We start from the raw sequence: 17856 nt of genomic DNA on the forward strand, positions 1-17856 counted from the left end.
GAAAATTACATACCCCTATGTAAAGAAATGGTGTATTCATATAAATTGTTACTCATATAGCAGTGACTTCTTTTTAAGACAACAGAATCCATTCCATGTAGAGAAACCTCAAAAGATTCCTAAAATTCTTGACTTTTTTTCAAGGTTCTTTATTTAACACAAAAGAGAAAGAGAAGTATGAGGTGTCTTTCATAGTACCAAGAAAGGGGGTGAGAAGATTTGATTGAGCTCTTGAGTTATTTCTTCTTTAGGTAGAAAAAGTTACAGAAGTGAGAAGCAACTGAATGGGAAAACTAGTGACTCATATTTGGTCAGCTCAGTGCCCACCACCTCTTAAGCAGCTCCTTTTAGAAAATATTTTTGCTTTATGACTTGGCTAAAGCAAACAAAATTCAGTATTTTAAAAGACATCCTTTGATTTCCTTTCCCCTTCCTCACCTTTAATACTTAATCTGTTGGTAATGTGTTTGGAATGAATAAACTCATTTAGTCAAAATGGCATGGCTTCAACACTATAAATTTTTTGTAAGGGCCTGGCATCAATGCACTATTGTGATGCTGATTTAAATTTCATGGGCAAGAAATGAAAAATCAGTCTTTTTATTATTTATGAGCTTTTTCAAGCAAATGGAAATCCAGCTCTTAATCTGAGTGCAAAAAGATTTAAGAATCCTTACTGAAAATGAGGCTATGAAGCTATATATAGAAAATACACTTTGGACCTTCTGTAAGCGACAAGCAGATTTGTTTCTAATATAGAATAGATACTTTTTACAGTCATCTTAGGAAATACAAAGGTTCCTTGTACTTCCCACACACAGGCTTGGAAACTAGTGGGAGTTCTAGGTGCAGAAGGAATGCAGAACTGGGCCCACTAGTGATGGCAAAAGGAGAGCTTTCTTTGGGGATGCACATTTAACACTGTTACTTGTTTGTAATTGCTTAGTGAGTTACACTGGGAAGATACAGATCTGTTTCTTGAATGAAAACTGTTTAATGTATCTGGCTAGTCTAAACTTGTACAAAAAGGTGTTTTAAACTAGAAAAGTATGAATCTCTTCTCAGAACTGTTAGTGACGTAAAACACTTTTGATTTTAACTGATCAATTTACTTTTAAGATTGAAAAGGATATAAATGTTTTTGTTGTTCCTTTATTTTACAGTGAAATAGTCTTGTGTGCTAATTTTAGTTTAACAAAATGTCATTAACCTTCAGAAACAGAGGACATACAGGGGTTTCTCAGATGAGTATTCACAAAGTGAGCAAAAGCGATTAAACAAAGGGTGATTTCACTAGATTCAGCTAGTGGTCCTAGCTGAAGCTTTTCTGAGTCCCAGGGATCAGCAGGTGAAATGGTCCAGTCTTCCCAGAATAGTGCAAGAGAGACCTGCATGTATATGTCTGTTTTGCTGTATAATTTAGATTTTTTTAATTGTTTCTAAGGTAAAATAATTATTTCAGCTTCAGCAGCAGACATCTGACACAGAAAAATGACTGGTATGTGTTGTAGATTCTCTAGAGCATGAATCTTTGCATTTACTTTAGAAGGAGACTTCACAAGGATCCCAGAAAGGACTATTCAGGCTGCAGGAAACTGTGTCTTTTTACTAGCCCTGCAGAAAAGAAGTTTCTCAACTTCAGTTTTGTGTATATCTTAACAAATGTAACTGTATATAAGTACATATAGAATACCCACAAATGTTCAAATATTCAGTGGTTTTGGCTTGAAATGATCTCTGTGCCTAGCACCTGCTATTGGAATGTCACTAGAAAAAATAATCTTTGATATAAAACCTTTCCTGGTGCTATGGTGTTTTCTGATTACAAAAAAAAGAAAAAAAAAAAAAAAGAAAAACTTTGTTGGTAAAATTGGTGTCTGTAGGAGTTGTAAAATGTAGGAAAGAAATTGTCATACTCAGTTGCACAATTGTCTTGCCCAAAGTTATTTGGTTTCCTCCAAACAGGGCCCTTAATTCTAACAAGGTTGCAGCATAATAAAAGAGCCGTGACATTACTACTGAAGTGAAGTTATACCTAAAACACACTGGAGCAATTATGTCTCTCCCGGATTTGTTTTGTACAGTGGTGAACAGTAGGGTTTCCATCTGCCAGCAAGATTAAGGAGTTGCTTTTCTTTTCTCTGTAGAGCTCTCTGCTTCTTTTCAGAAGAAATCCTCCCAGCATTGGTTAATTTATTGTTGTTCTGAGTATTTGTTGATAATAGGTTCTGAGTATTTGTTGATAATAGGGGGGAATAAATTAAGCAGAGCTTGGGAGAAATCTCTAATGTTCTAAGAATGTGAAATCTCATGCAGTGATAAAGATTTGCCCTCTGGATGGACACAATAGAGAGCAGTGGCTTAAAAGGAATTAGGTGAACACACATGCATGTTGCAAGGGCTTATAACTGTACTACTCAGTATTAAATACCAAGTTTACAGACTGTAAATGTAAGGATTAATTGTTGACCCTGTTATTACAATAGTAGTAAAATCTGGCAGAATTTAAATTCTTTTTAGCACATTATCACACATAAGGGGTTGTAAAAACCTTTATAAATTCTAGGTCTGGGACTTCACTGTATGTCAAAGTGTTAATGCATACAGTATGTGAAATAGAAGTTACTTGGCAGAGCTGATATTATGGAAGTAAAGTGTTTGCTGCAAAGCAAATTGAAAGATGTATTATAAATTATGATTAAAAAAATGAAGATCCTGATTGTGCTATGAACAATGTCACTGGCAGCTAAGCTTTGTCTGTAATATGAATTAACTTTGTTATGAGTCAAATTATGGTCACATAGTTAAAGTGTTACTGTAGTCTAAGTTTTACCTACTCTGTCCCTTACCTGTGTATTTACTCAAATTATCATAGTAAGCTGATAGGTTGTCAAACATTCATAGTTTATTAAAAAAATAAAATTCAACATTTTACAACTTTGCTGTCTGCTTAAGTGGAATTCCTGCTAATATCAGTAGGATACAGAATTGAGTCTGATTTCCTTGCATTGCTCTCAGAAGGGAGATAATACCTCGACATCAGTGAAAGTATGGTGAAAGTTTTTAGTTGTATGATTTAAAAAAATCATTTAGTTGTTTTCCTATCAAATTAAATAGGGTTACTTTAAATGGCACCATTTGTAAATCTTGTGCTTAGCTGTGTTTTGTGTTTTTTATATGCTGATTGCTGAAAAACGTACAAATGTTCCACATTTGAAAACTCCCATTTATTAGAAGATGTTTTTGAAGTCTATTGGGATTATTTCTGAATAAATACCTTGACTGACAAAGCTTTTAAGTGGGCTTGATTTCTTTCATGCTTAATTGCTGAGGGAACACCTTGTCTCTTCCTGTAGCAGTGACCATTTTTAGACTGTGTGTTTTTTTGATATGGTAAAAGAAGCAGGATACTCCAAGAATTTAATATGTGTTTTGCTGATTTTCACAGTTGGAAGTACTGTCTCCACTGTCTGTACAAAAAGAACTTTTTAAATCTTAGCAGAGACCTCAACATAGTTAGACACTTTGGACTGCAGTTCTGATATAATCTACTGTGGTGTAAAATAGGAATAACTCCACAGAAGTATTGAGGCAGATGTTAAAATATTGTAGACTGATGAATCAATGCAGGCCTGCAGCAGGTGATGAACTAGCCCAATCTTTTGTGGGTAACAAGTGAAACATTTTATGGAATCAGGATCAGGTCTTTAGTGCTTGATTGTAGTCAATGTTGCTGAACAAGTGATGAAAGTACAACCTATCTAGTCTCAGAAGGTTTTCAGTAATAAAAAAGTCATGTTTTGTGGCAAAATATATAAAGCAAATATGAAATGTCAATCTCAAAATCTAGGTTACACTCCAGAATTGTGCAATGTAACAGAAACCAGAAATAACTATTCTTATTTTTTGCTGATTATTTCCAGTAAATAAATAAGCCTGCAAGCTAACCTTATTAAAGATCTGAGTGTGTAGTTGTATATAGGCAGGTTTTCCACTGGTTTCAATATGGGGTTTAAGAGGTTTTTTAGTGTTTGTTTTTCTTTTTTACTGTATGAGTGTTAGAGATTGGTCTTTAAAAAGAGATATAGTTAGTAGTTGGTAAGTATCAAAAATGCATCCCATATATGCATAGACTGTCTTTATTGTCTTTGAAATACTATTATGTATTTAGCAAATTTTGCGGCATAGGAAGTCAATGAAAAATTTTCAAATAACTGGTGTGGAAACAGAAGTAGCCAGTTCTGAGCAGTTCTACTCAAGCCCTCTGTTGGTGAAATAGTCAATCATAGGCCGGTTAAAGCATTCCTCTACGCATCTGGATAATCTCTAGTTCTTGTAATCATTAAGTATGAAATTACTGCAATAACACCTTCTTCTAAAATTGTCACCAGCCAAGATCCCAATTACATAATTTGTCTAAAAGCTAACATGTAGGAAAATTTTTAACAGGTAAATCAACCTTGAAGTATGTTTCTAGAAATATATACATGGGCAATATCTATTCAGTTAATCTCATAAATTTATATTTAGGTACCTAGAAAAAAACCAGCTTGATTTTCAGGAGCACTATGTAATTACTTTAGGCAGCTTAATTGGTTTCATTTTTGTACCTAGAAGATGCTCTCTAACTCAGTTTTGCAGCCCAGAAAACAGAGAGTTCATATCCAATTCTGTAAAGCCCTTTGGTTAACATCTATGAAAAGTATAGGAACCTTCACAAAGGACACTTGCAGAACTGATGCTTTTGATGCTTGCTCCCAGAACAGTCTTCTGTTAACATGTCTGAGCTCTCAGTAGAGAGTTGCGAGACAGGCGATTCTCAGACTGCCAATCCCAAAAGCCTGTGAGGAAGTGCAGATCTGCCCAGAGCTAGCCAGTAGGAAATGCTAAGGACAGAAGAGTGCCTGATCCTTTTCTAGTGCTTAGACACCTATGGCAGAACTGCAGGGAATCGTTGCTTGGGATACAGACACCAGAACCTGCAGTGGGAAGGCAGTAGAGTCCTTTCTAAGAACTGGTAAGCTCAGTGAAGCATTTTGGGCATAACATGCTTTTGAATTCCTGGTTTTTGATGTTTACCCCTGTATTAATGCTTAACAGATGAAGACACAGTAAGTTAATAAGTACGGAAAATAATAATTATATATATCTCTGTTTTTAAAGGATACCCATCATAGCTGCCCACAATAAGTAAAAGCGCATAAGGGTAAAATAAGAACAAAAATATTCCCACCACATTAGAAATAGAACAGATTTCTGGTAATAGATGGGTCTTGTATCCTAAAGGTCAACAAACTAACAGTTTAACAAATCCAGATTCTAACACTGCTAGTAAAGAGTTCCTTACTGATAATTTGGCAAAGAGGCAGCATTCACTACTCTTTCTGCTCTAGCAAACTTAGGTCTAGCTGGTAAACTAAACTGCTTGCTAATTGTTGATAGAATCAGAAACTGGACTAATAATCTGGGAGAAGGAATGCAAGGAGGGGAAAAGTTATCAGGTTTCACAGTAGGAGAACTGCTGAAACAGCTTGGCAAATGGTAGCTAAAATAGACCTATGTAGAAGAACTTTGACACAATCTGTATTTAAGACTGTTTTTAAAAGAAAAACTTTTCTCCCTTCTTCTGGCCTGACAGCACTGTTCTGAGGGTTCAAGAGCAGAAACTGAAGACTAGTTACACCTTCATATGAGTTCTTCTTGTTCATGAAAATATTTTCACCTCTTACATTCATTAAGACTTGGACCATCAAATGAGTGTCAGTTAGAAACCTTCATCATAGTAGTTTTTACCTCTACTCACCTATAGAATACACGGAGAGCCCTTAGAACGAGCACTTACAGCTATGAAGATTCAAAATTTTAAGAAAAGTAAATAAACTAAATAACTGTAGGCTATTATGCCTTTAATAGGTAGCATAGTTTCAAAAAACTGTGGAACAGCAGTACCTTCTGTTTAAGTTCCTAAATATATACCTAGAAATCTAACCATAGGTAGCCTATTTTGAAAGTCTTGCCCACAGATATAAGGAGTTCCTTCATCAGTACCCACCAAATATGCATATTTTAGCCTACCAGGCTATAATAGCTTCTACTCTTTAAATGATCTGTCAAAGTGAAATAAAACTGGACTAAACTTTAAAAAAACACTCCATTTAGGATTGAATATTAATGTTTCAACACTGAAGTTTTAGTTTTGTGGTGGTTCCATTGGAACAGATTACTGGCAGAATGAAACATATTTCCATGGAAAAATATGAAGTAAAATCATACTAATTTAGAAACATTAGTCTTCTTAAATTTCTCAGATAATGCTTTTTACTGGGGCAAATTAAGCTCTTTTCTACTCCAGGGTTGTATCTCATCAGTTATGAGTTATTGATTGTAACTCTTACAGGCTATTTGTGGAGTCATTACTGATAAATTTTCACTTCCACATTAATCAAAAGAAGGGTGTTGCTGAAGAATTACGATAATTCGAGAAGTTATCTGTTTATTATATCTGAAAAATATATAATACTGTTTATTATAAAAAGATGGTTTACTATATCTGAAAAAGGAAGAGCCACAGTTGCCAAATTTATTAACAGTATAGCAAACAGTTGCACACTCATTTTGCTAAGGTGTATCTGTAAAGTAAAGAATACTGGCTTTTTTCCCCTTGAGTTTTTATTTGCATTTAAAGTATGTCCCCCGCTATGCAATCTGGGATCATCTTGTAAATTATGTAGGTGAACATAGCCTTTAAATAGGGAAGGATCATCATGCCTGAACTCTCTCATAAAATTAAGAGACTAAGACCCAGGAGTTACCAGACCAAAATCTAAATATAATAGGATTTCAACTTCTATGCTTTATTAGGCATTTGAACAGAAAGAAAAATATTTTCATCTAAATGAGTCATCCCCTGAACAATTTCTTATGGGAATGAATTTTGTAGCCAGAAGTTGCCACCACAGTCACTTTCCTGTCAGTCCTGGAGAGTTTCACTTCAAGGCCTGACAGTGAAGTCCTTCCTTCTGAAAATGCAGATGATAGTTTCCTCTGTATACCCTATCTTCAGTAAAAGTCTGTCTTGAACTGTTTGGTCCTTAGTCACTAGCACCTTTAACTGCAGCTAAAAATGCTTTGCTGTACAGTTTATAGAAAGATAATAGATGTCAAGTTTGGTATAGCCTATCTAAAAATGTTCAGGGTTATATTAATTTCTCACTGCAGCTTCTAAGTGGCTTGCAGTATGTTCTGTGTAGAATAGAAGAAAACTCAAGGTATGGGACCTTCTAGATAAGAAGGACAGTTGTCCATTCTGGCTTCTTTGGTTCTCTCTTAAGGGATAATCAAATTCACTCAAAAGAACTCTCAATTCACTGAATAATACCTGTCCAATCTGCATGTATTCCAAGTCTACTGAGGACCACTGCATGCATCTGTGATAGGATCACTCTATATGTTTGACCTCTTAAGATCTGAGTAAGACATGAAATACTGGGTAAGATCCACAGTAGTGCAGAATTGTAGCCACTCATGGAACTGACCTATAAACTGTTTCTCAATACAGCTTTATGTAGGAAAGGATTGTTAGAAACCTATCTGATAACCAATTAGCCTATATACATTAAAAAAGAATTTCTGAGGAAGCACTCACAAGTATGCAGAATTCTTTTTCTTCTGCAGATAAAAAAATTCCTAGTAACAGAGCGTCCAGGTCATTTTCTATCAATGAAATGAATCTGATACAGAATTTGTCAATTGATTTGTGAAAGCAACAGACTTAAATTACTAGTAAGATACTGTGAGTGGAAGCTGAAATGTGTGCTAAGAAACAGGAGCTCAAGTGTTTCATATACTTAAGTGTAACTTTATTGAAACATACACATTAGCTGCTTAGAGTGATATGGGACAGAACATTCTACTTGTGTGAAACAATACAGCTCTATTTTCAGTGTGTGTTAATGTCCTAACATTTACATACCTAGCATTTACATTAATGTCACTCACTACGTTCATTTGAGTAAACCTATGCAATTTGAGTAAGCCTATATGAAGAACTTCTTTTGGTTTTGGATCATTGCTGCAGTTGGTCAGTAGGTAGAAAATTGTAAAAAAGCATCTGTTGTAAATCAAAACATTTTCATAAATGCAAAGTCACTAAAATAAAGATAATTAACCTTACAACATGATTGTAACTAGAAAGATAATATGTATAGATTTTACTCTTTTATCCAAAATGATTGCTACTGGTGTAATTCCAAAAGCAACATTGCTGCCATTAGGTGCACTGTTGATCCATCTTTTTTGTGTTCTGTACAGTTTGCCTTTGGAGGGTCAGATGGGCTTTATCACAATGCAGAATTTTGATGGTGGCTGCTGAAGCACAAACAAGAAATTTTATTGCCTATTACTAAGATATTAAGTTTGCCATTATCTCAGTTACAGACAGTTATTTTATAAAGTAAGAAGATACGATTAACCACCATGCATTTAATTACCATCTACATTTAAATGAATCCATATGTTATGAACCAGACCTGGCCATTCCAATGCAAATTTTCTTGCATTTGATACAACTTGTCCCTGTCTTGTAACGTATATCCTTTTAGCTAGGTTTATCTGGTCACCTACAAGAAGCATTCCCATAGAGAGATGTGGAAATGCTAAGCATTTATACTGAAAACTAAGGTCATCCTTAAGACAAGGAGGCTTGATGTTACATATTGAATAAGTCATCAGCACAGACTGTGTGTCCAAACGACTTCAGTTTCTGCATTGTTGTACAGTTTCTCAGTCCCTCATTTCTCTGATATCATAACCTGTATTGTTATGGTCCCTGGGAACCTCCTCCATGGACAGTTTCCACCAAGAGAGAGGAAGAGCCATGTTACATAATAGATTCCAGCTCAAATGTATCAGGAAGTCAAAGCGAAGGAAGCAAGTCCTCTGATCTTGTATAAGAAGTGCTGTATATATTTATGACATTATAACCTATCAGAAATGAATCTGCTGTTTTCACCAGCTTCTACTTAACTCCAGAAGAAATCACATTGAACAATGGCAGTAGTTGTTAGGTATAATGCAATATAAAGGCATCGGAATTTGATCCATATGTGTGGTATCAGTATTAATAGGAATGATATATCACAGATATTATTTCAATTTAGATATTGTGGAATGAAATGAAAGCTATGATATTTTTAACTGTGAATGTGTGATCAAAATGTAGTCTAGATTTTTACAGAAGTTCTTTTTCAATCTGTAATTGCATTATATTTTTGAAAGATGTGGTTATTAATTCATTGAATAGAATGCATTGTCATAGCCTTTAAAATAAATGTATCATTGTATATATAGGAAGCCTAGGCTTGAAAATGCTAACCAAAAGTGGAAGTCAGTATTTATATGCATTTTCCTTCTCTCCAAACAAATAGAAAAAACATGAAGTTTCCCTCATGTAATTCACTCCTGATATTCTGTCCTGGCCTGGCAGTGTAAAAGTGTGATCTAGTTTCCAGTTTATAACTACTTAACTCTACTGAATCCTTTTAATTTCCAGCAGAGATATGCTGACAGAAGTTTTTTTTTCTTTCTTCTTCTTCTTAGTTAGCATGCTTTTACACATATTTTAGTACCATTTAAAGTAGCTTAGAAGATTTTATATTTCTGTCAATCTGTCTTTTTTTTTCCCCCTAAGGTTTCTATTTAGTTCCTGTGGAAGAAAGGTAAAGGGAAAGCAAAGGAAGATTAAATATGGGTTTGGAGTTATATTTAATATGAAATGCTCTAGAATAAATGTTCTTTCTTATCCATACCACTACAAATATGGAAAGCTCATTGAGTGAATGGATGTACTTCAGTCACACCACAGTAATGAAGACCAGAATTTGGCTCTACAATTTTAAATATTGCAGGTTACAAGTTATTTCAGGTCTTGAGATGTTACACCACTAATTTTTTTTAATTTTGTGCTTTACCTTCTTTATGTTTGAAAAACAAACTTACGCTGGAGCTAAATGATTGGCAGTTTGGTGTCTTGAAAGATACTAGGGCACTCAGGTTCCCATCTCACACAATTCTGTGTTCTAAAACCGGATTTTTTAAGAATTCTTCTCGCCATTCCAGAAATCCCAGCACTTTTAAACACTTCTCCTCTGGCTACTACTGTGTAGTCTGTTAGTGGCAGTGAAAGTCGCACATGTCTCTCTGAACTTTTTTGAATCAAGGACATATGCTGTTGAACTTTGCACTATAATATTTAGTGAGAAGAATGATCTCTTGCAGTTTGTTCTCCATCAGTGGAAAAGTAGCACAGTGGAAACTTGCTTTTTGATTGCAGTCTGAAACTCAGGAGAGCTTAATCTGAAAAATGCAGGCTTGCCCTGATGAACACAGGCTTCTTTTCAAAGGGTTATCTTGTGGCTTTGTCTGGCTTGCCTGCAGGAGGTGGCCTTCAAGCAGCGGTGCAGTGTGGCCATAAACATCTGCATGAAAGGACCCACTTTTAGGGTCTGGTTCTTGTATTTTGTCAAATTTGCCATGGCAAACAGAGTTGAGTTTTCAAAGCTGATGTCAAAGTTTCATAAGGAGCATTAACTGCACCCCAAGAACTGCTGAACGGAGCTGTTTGCATGACACTTATTTGTTGGTTATTTCCTTGCCATCTTAAATCTTAGCACCAAATTGGAAGAATGCAAAAGCGTTACATCATATATCATTAATTTGCAGTTTTCTTTACTTCTCTTACGAGAAAACTGTCCAAGAAAATTAGACTAGAAGGTAAAATCATTTAGGCAAGCTGCTTTATGCACTCTAAGGAAATTCTTGTGAGAGACCCTAGATCTGCCAATATATGGGTTACATTAATGTTGCTCTATATAAATACAAGTTGTAATCTTAATTTGTGGGCCATGGAAACAGGCAAACTGCATGGCCTTAGCAGTGGTGCTCTTTCTGGCTATTTCTTAACCATTCCCAGAAATTGTGTGGGAGCAGAATGCTAGAGAAGAGGCAGTTTTCAGGAAGAACTGAAGCTCCCAGGATACAGTGACACTGAGCACTGCAGAACCTACAGAAGCTGACAGAGAGAAGCCACGGTTTCAGCTGATAGCTTCCAGACTATGCTCTTCCCTGACTCTGTGAGTTGTCTTCCTACCTCTCCACCCCAGTCTTCTAAGCAGGCCAGTGTTGACTGTGCAAGGACTTCTCATCATATTTTATACTTCAAACAGGACAGCTCTAACCAGTTAGGATCTAAACACTGCTGGTTTACACTGCTGTTTTTCAAGAGCTGTTTATTTTTGAGTGGATTCCTACGTGTGTGTGCTTTGTGGCATATTGAGAGCAACTGTGTCTAGTGCTTTCTGTAGAGGCATTGAGCAGGTCATCTGAACAGGCACAGTGAACTCATCAAGAATTTTGAGACTAATGTCATGGCAGCCTGGTCAGGGCTACTGAACACTTGCTCCAGCTAGGTTGCCATAGTTCCAGAAAATGTAAATAAAAATCCTGGAATTCACGGAGACAAAATTTCCACTAGCAAAAAGAGGGTGTTCCTGCAGAAACCCCAATATGTGGTAGCCCTATGCATGACACAGGAGGAGTGTAGGGGAGAAGTGCTTTACACAGTGAGCCCTGTTTGCAGCTGGGAGGTGGCAATAACAGCTGTGAGGAGACTTCCAGGACTGCTACCTCCCAGCTGAAATACAGGATTGGTTGCATCCTAATCTGGGCATTTGGTAAGAGTCAAACCTGGGTTAAATAATGACACACACAAGAATGTTGCAAAAACATTTATGAGGAAGAGGCACAAACTCAGTCTGTTTATTTCATAGACTGAATGATATGTAGGTTTCTATCAAAAGCAAATTTTTGTAAAGAAGCACATTAAACCTTATACATTCCTGCCTGATTTATCCAAAGACTTCTAAAGAACTTCTTTACTTTTAAACTATTGGTCGGAGTGGCTATCTGAAATCTTTTATATAAATTAGGGAAGCAGTTTCTGCTACTTGCGATCTGTAAATATTTAGTAAGTCAGCCATATTATATCTGGAGATAGACTAATTGCCTCTTTTGCGTAAGTTACTTCATATAACTTGTCATTTCTATGACAAGTTACATTTCTAGAAATCCTTGTAAACTGACTAATGTTTTTGCTATTTACATTTTGTGAATCACAGTTTGCAGAAATAAATGTCATCTATGGACTATTAACAAAATGTTTGTTTTATTATTTGGAGTTTGTGGTTTGCAGATTGTTCTCTTCTATTATTATTCTGTTTCTTGTCTGGAAGCTTTTTAGCAGCAGAGCTAGCAGGGAGTAATGAATAATCTTGTTTATGGGTGAATACTCTCCTAGTCAGCCAGGCAAAGAACAGCCATTATTCAAAAAAATAATGAAGAATCTGGTATAAATTATAGAACAGAGCAAAGGAAAAAGGAATCTAGCAGTGGTTGACTTATACAGCAACTTGGAATTTTTACTAATATTTCCAGTGACTGGTTCTACATTACTTTACTGGTTCAAATTATTATAGGTACTGCAAGAATAGCCATCAGTTACCAGAAAAAAAGTGTGGCAGTTCCTTCAGTATGGTAGTAATTCTAGAATTGCGTTGAATACCTATAGAGAATACATTATATCCATTAAAATCATTTAGTCAGTACTTAACAGAGAGGTAAGACTGTTTCAGAATTTGCATGCTATTGAAACTTTTCTTTTTAGAATGTTTAAACATAATTTCTTGAATCTGCAGGGTATGTAGATTTTAAGTAAATTCAGGAGTATACTATAGCATTCATTCAAAATGTATTAGCTTGCAACAAACATTAGCTGTTGGGTTTATATTTGATAACATGATCTGATGGAAAAATGAAATGAGAAGTTGTGTGATGTGAAAAAAATTAAAGAAGCTCACAAGCATTTTCTTCTGAATATATTTTACGACAAGTTATGTACATTCTAGGCTGGGAAAACCTCAGATTTTTTTTTAAAGAATATACTTTTCATGTTATTCAAAGATAGGTTTAACCATAAAGTTGAGTTCTTCATATTTGGCAATGCCAAGAGATGAATAGGATGAGCTGGTTAAATAGTGATATATACTAATGTGATAGTGAATATACTAATGTGACTTCTGAGATATTACAGTGACAAAAAAAATAGTATCACTGCCTAGAACTGTACAAATAGTAAGAAAAAGGTAGATATGTTTCTATCAGTGAGTGTAATCAGAATATCACTGTGCCTATGTTTTTACACTCTTTCACTTGTTGTTTGCAAATAGTTGTTCAAATAGTTGAATATTTGCACACAGTGAATTTTGGGCCTTAAGTTGATATTTGTTGACACATAAGAAAATAAATTAGCTATAGTTAACGCCACAGTGCGGTTCAAAAATGTGAAGAAGGGTCAGATTTATCAAACACATTTCTCAGCTTTAACACTGAAAGTCATGTAAAACTTTGTCTTTCTAGGTAAAGTGGTTATGAGTTTGCCAACATAAAAAATGCAGAATAGTCCAAGTGAAAAAATGGTTGGTTGAAATTCTGTTTCCACTCAAAAAAATACATTACTGAAGCCATGATCTGTAGGGAGTATGAGAATGAACACCTTATTTTTTTTCTAAGAGAAAAGATATACAGTAGGCAAACTGTATTCTCTCACTGCCTCTGTTGAAGTGCTTGTCCATTCAGTACTTGGCCCTTTTGCCATGGTGAACTTTTATAGATCGAAGTTTTGTTGTTGGCTTTTTTATTTATATATATATAAAAATAAAAAAAAAATGTATGAATATCAGTACAATAGCAGCTCTGGATTTCAACTTTAAATTGTTAGACACTGAGCATAAATGCAACCTGATTGTACTTGGGCTCTAAAGTACAAATCAAGTCCATTTGAATTTTAACTTGGAAATAATGAAAGACTGTGATTCAGTCCATTGACTCCTTGCAGGCAAAGCAGGTACATTTTTCTTTCTCTAACTCAATGAGAAACAAGATTAGCTTCTTTCTTATAACTTTTTGTCTGAGAAAGCAATCATATGTAATCAGAATATATTTTAATGTTAGCAACAGACGAGTTTCTGATAGTAGATTATTTGTAGCTGAATACTTCTGATACTTTTGTGCACTTTTAAAATCAGTTCTGCTTCTTAGAAATCACACATTAAAAGAATGTGTTGTAAGTTTCAATCACCAAGTTTCTCTGCATTTGGGAAACAGTGATTTTCAGTCTAGTCAAGTAGTTTGAAAATTTGATCATAACAATTACATTGGATGTGATGAACTCATACATTTAAAAATGAATAATCATCTTAAAATAAAATTCTGGTGTAGGAGTAATCTGCAATAAATCAAAATAGGATGCAGCTACTGCTATGATTACACATATACTTTTGCAATAAAATTAATATCCTTTTTAGAGGCTGCATACTGTAGAGATGCAGGATGAGTAATTCTTTTTGTTGGTTTTTTTTTTCCTTTGCCAGCTGAACCCGTTGATGTGCTAAAAGCATTAGAATTTCACAATTCACCAGAAGGAGTATCAAGAACAGCAGGATTTTGCACAAACAGGAGGGATTCAAAAGGATCGGATGTTGCCTACAGAGTTTCAAAAACTGCACAGCTGAGTGCCCCAACAAAGCAGCTGTACCCAGGTAAGATTGTCAGAAAGCTATTACTTTGGTAGATTATCTTACTGCCTATGTTTTTATGGTATCTAAAGCACAGCGTGCAGTCCATCATCAATACCACAAAACAATTCTGTTATCCCTAGAGCTGGGCCTGCATATGGATGACAGGACATGCTCTTTATCCGCTGAATGAATCAGTTTTTATTGGCTTCAGTTAAAAAGCTCTTCATCAAATTCTGTGTCACTGGCAGAATTGGTCTGTAAGCCATATTACCTGTTGTTTCATGATGCTGTCTGATGGAAAGCTTATTTGGTGGCTTTGGCAAGTTTCCTCCAGTTTCAGTCCATTTAAAAGCAGTACTTCCTGGAGTAATGCTGCAGTGGTAGAAATGAGTTGTGGTTAGCCATTGCAAAATCATTCCCAGAAGTACCATCTGTTAAGAATTAACTAAGAGTATCTGGGTATTTGGGGGACTAAACAAACAAGGCTAGTTGTGGATAGCAGGTAATGTGATTTTATCTTCTCTCAAATTTCTCTAGAATGAAATAATCACAATTTGGAAAAGATTCTTCAGACATTGAGGAGAGACTTTTATTCCATTATTTTGCTGTCACTTGTTCACTTGACCCAAACTGTTGAGGAAAATGATCATAAGAATATTAAAAACAAAAATCGAGGAACATTTAATTTTTCTGCTTTGATACATCATGCAGAGTTTGAACAAGTCTCTCTATAAACATACAGATTAGATGTTGGGAAAGAAAAATACTTCCTTTTTTGTCTTTCAGAGTAGCAATCATGTAGATATCATCCAAGATCTATAAGAGCGTGGAACATTATTTTGTAATAATAGTGCGTTCCCAGAGCAACATGGGAAACGGCTATACACAGTTCAAGCACAACTTACATGTCCACTTAACTCATCAGTCTACTTTTTTGTTCATGGAAGAAGATCAAAGCAAAATTCACTACAGATATAATATCTATATTATTTTTTGACACAGTTCTTCAGTTTTTAATATATCCTCTCAACTAAGATGCATATAGTTAACAGAGCCATCCAGCTGAAAATATCATTCACTGAATGGCACATTACAGTCTACAATGTTTTGCTGATATTAGTGTGACTATGTGTATAATTAATTACTACTTCACCTAAGTAAGGTTAGCAGAATAAGGGCTGCTCTTTCTTTAAAAAATACAAAAATGATCCCTTGTATTGAAGAAGTGCACAAGTTGCATGGTGTAATAAGTTGGCACATTTATATTCTGAGTTTTACAATGTGTGTCACTAAAGCCATGTGGTACAACAAAAAAACTTTAAATTAGCATTGAAATACAACTGGACAGAAGATTAAATTGACTTGGAATCACTGGTATTTTTGAAAGTTTAGAACAGTACAAGCACCTTATGCTAAATCAAAGCCTGAGAGTCTAGGCTCTCAGGCCTAGTCTAGAGCTGGAAGTCTGAGAGCTTGGGTTGTCTTGTACTTATTCGTGAATCAAATTGTAGCATAAAGAGATTTGGCAGCTGCAGTAATAACTGTTCATATAATTCTTGAATGCCAGAACAAATAAGTACCTCATGTTGTTGGCTGACATCTAAATTTCTATAGCCTTTGACTGCCTTAATTTAGGTGCTCTTCTTATTAATGCTTTCAGTTTCTGCTTTACAACTGGAATGAGTTTGCTTGATTTTACCAATCTGTTGTAACACTTCTGTGTGCAGGAGACAAATAAAGAAGCATTACTCACTCACACTCTGTAGTAGTGGAAAGACTACAGAAGATATCCCAGATAAGACCAAATTGTGAGACATCATTTTAGCTAAACAATACAAGTTCTAATGCATCCTATGCTTGCCTTCATCTAACTCCTGTAACTCATCAGGAAGTATACGCATCTTTTAGCTACTGTAGCTCAAAGGGATCTATGAATGGCAAAAGCTGGGAACATCAATATATCCATCTTTTAAAAATGGATCTGATAATATTTTCCAACTTTCCAGAATATAATAAGCATTGATTTCACTGACTGGAAGGCATTATGTAATTGTAAAGATACCTGCTTGGATTTTTGTTGTACTGTTTGTTTATATGCTCTTAGTTATCTTTTACAAAAGCATATAGGAATGACAGGAGTGGCAACCCAGATATATACAAAGATTTTTCTAGCAATTTTCCCTCCAATTATTATTGTTATTTTTGATTATAGTTCAAATAGAACCATAACAGTAAACAAGAAATTTAAAAGTAGTTGAGAAGACTTCAATAACTATTCCAGACATGTGTCAAAGAACTATATATACATAGCAATACATAAAGTTTTACATGTTAGAATGTCATTCATTTTTTTACTTTTTCAATCAAAACTGTTTGGAGGAAATTTACTTATAAGTACATGATGTAGGTGCAAGATAAAACATTTGGGAATATTATGTCATAGCAATAATAACAGAAACTGCTGAACTGAGGCACATGACTCATTTTCAGCTACCTTTCTTAGAAAGCTTCCAGGTTTTTTTTCATAGGATGTTATCTGTTTGAAGAGCACATGCCCAGACTGGTTGAATTAGTGTCACCTGCCATAAGCATTTTCAACATATCTTTCAGATTAACAGTGCAGACAGGGCAAGTGCTCAGTGGTTTTCAAATAATTTCTTTGGCCTTTGTTGACAGTCAACTTTTCTCTTTCTTTTCCTTTTTTTACATCTCTTTACTCTGATGTTAAAAGGTATAACGTACAGTTTAATCTGTAAACTAGCGGCTTTGCTTTGTCATTAAAAAACTTGACCAAAGGCTCACCAGAGTAAATGAAATGCTTCCTATTTATTGAGCTTTGATCCCTTCAAAATAAGATGTTAAAACAAGCCCTAAAGTGTTCTTTATCACTACAGTGTTTCAACAACCTTCTATGAAAAAAGTTAAAAAGATGGTAGAAAGCGCATAAAACATTGCAGCAGACAATATAGTAATCGTAAGACTAGGGATTTTCTGTTTTAGAAGAGTAGTATGTCATTTAAAAAGCAATGAAGATTTTATGCATTTTGTTTTCATATTGTAACTAAAGAGTTAATGCCATCAATACCTTGTCTTCACGGAAGGCTCCATAGAATCATGAAAGAGTTTTCCCACAAGACTCGTCTTGGAAACAGTCTTATATTTTCTCCATTGGAAGAAGAATTCCTAAATCGGCTTTTGATGTTGGAGTCTTACATACATTTATTCA

General features: G+C 35.0%; 1 protein-coding gene across 7 annotated transcripts in view; it reads left to right on the forward strand.

Moving 5' to 3' along the window:
- The window catches only part of COL11A1 (collagen type XI alpha 1 chain), a 164235-nt gene that overhangs the window by 2906 nt on the left and 143473 nt on the right, over positions 1-17856 (forward strand). For all 7 annotated transcript variants that reach the window (XM_030033746.1, XM_030033747.2, XM_030033748.2 and 4 more), the window contains exon 2: positions 14484-14651. In XM_030033746.1, coding sequence (XP_029889606.1) covers positions 14484-14651 — 168 coding nt within the window. The remainder of the gene's footprint in view (positions 1-14483; positions 14652-17856) is intronic.

The sequence above is a fragment of the Aquila chrysaetos genome, chromosome 12 (genome assembly GCF_900496995.4).
Source record: "Aquila chrysaetos chrysaetos chromosome 12, bAquChr1.4, whole genome shotgun sequence".
NCBI lineage: Eukaryota > Metazoa > Chordata > Aves > Accipitriformes > Accipitridae > Aquila > Aquila chrysaetos.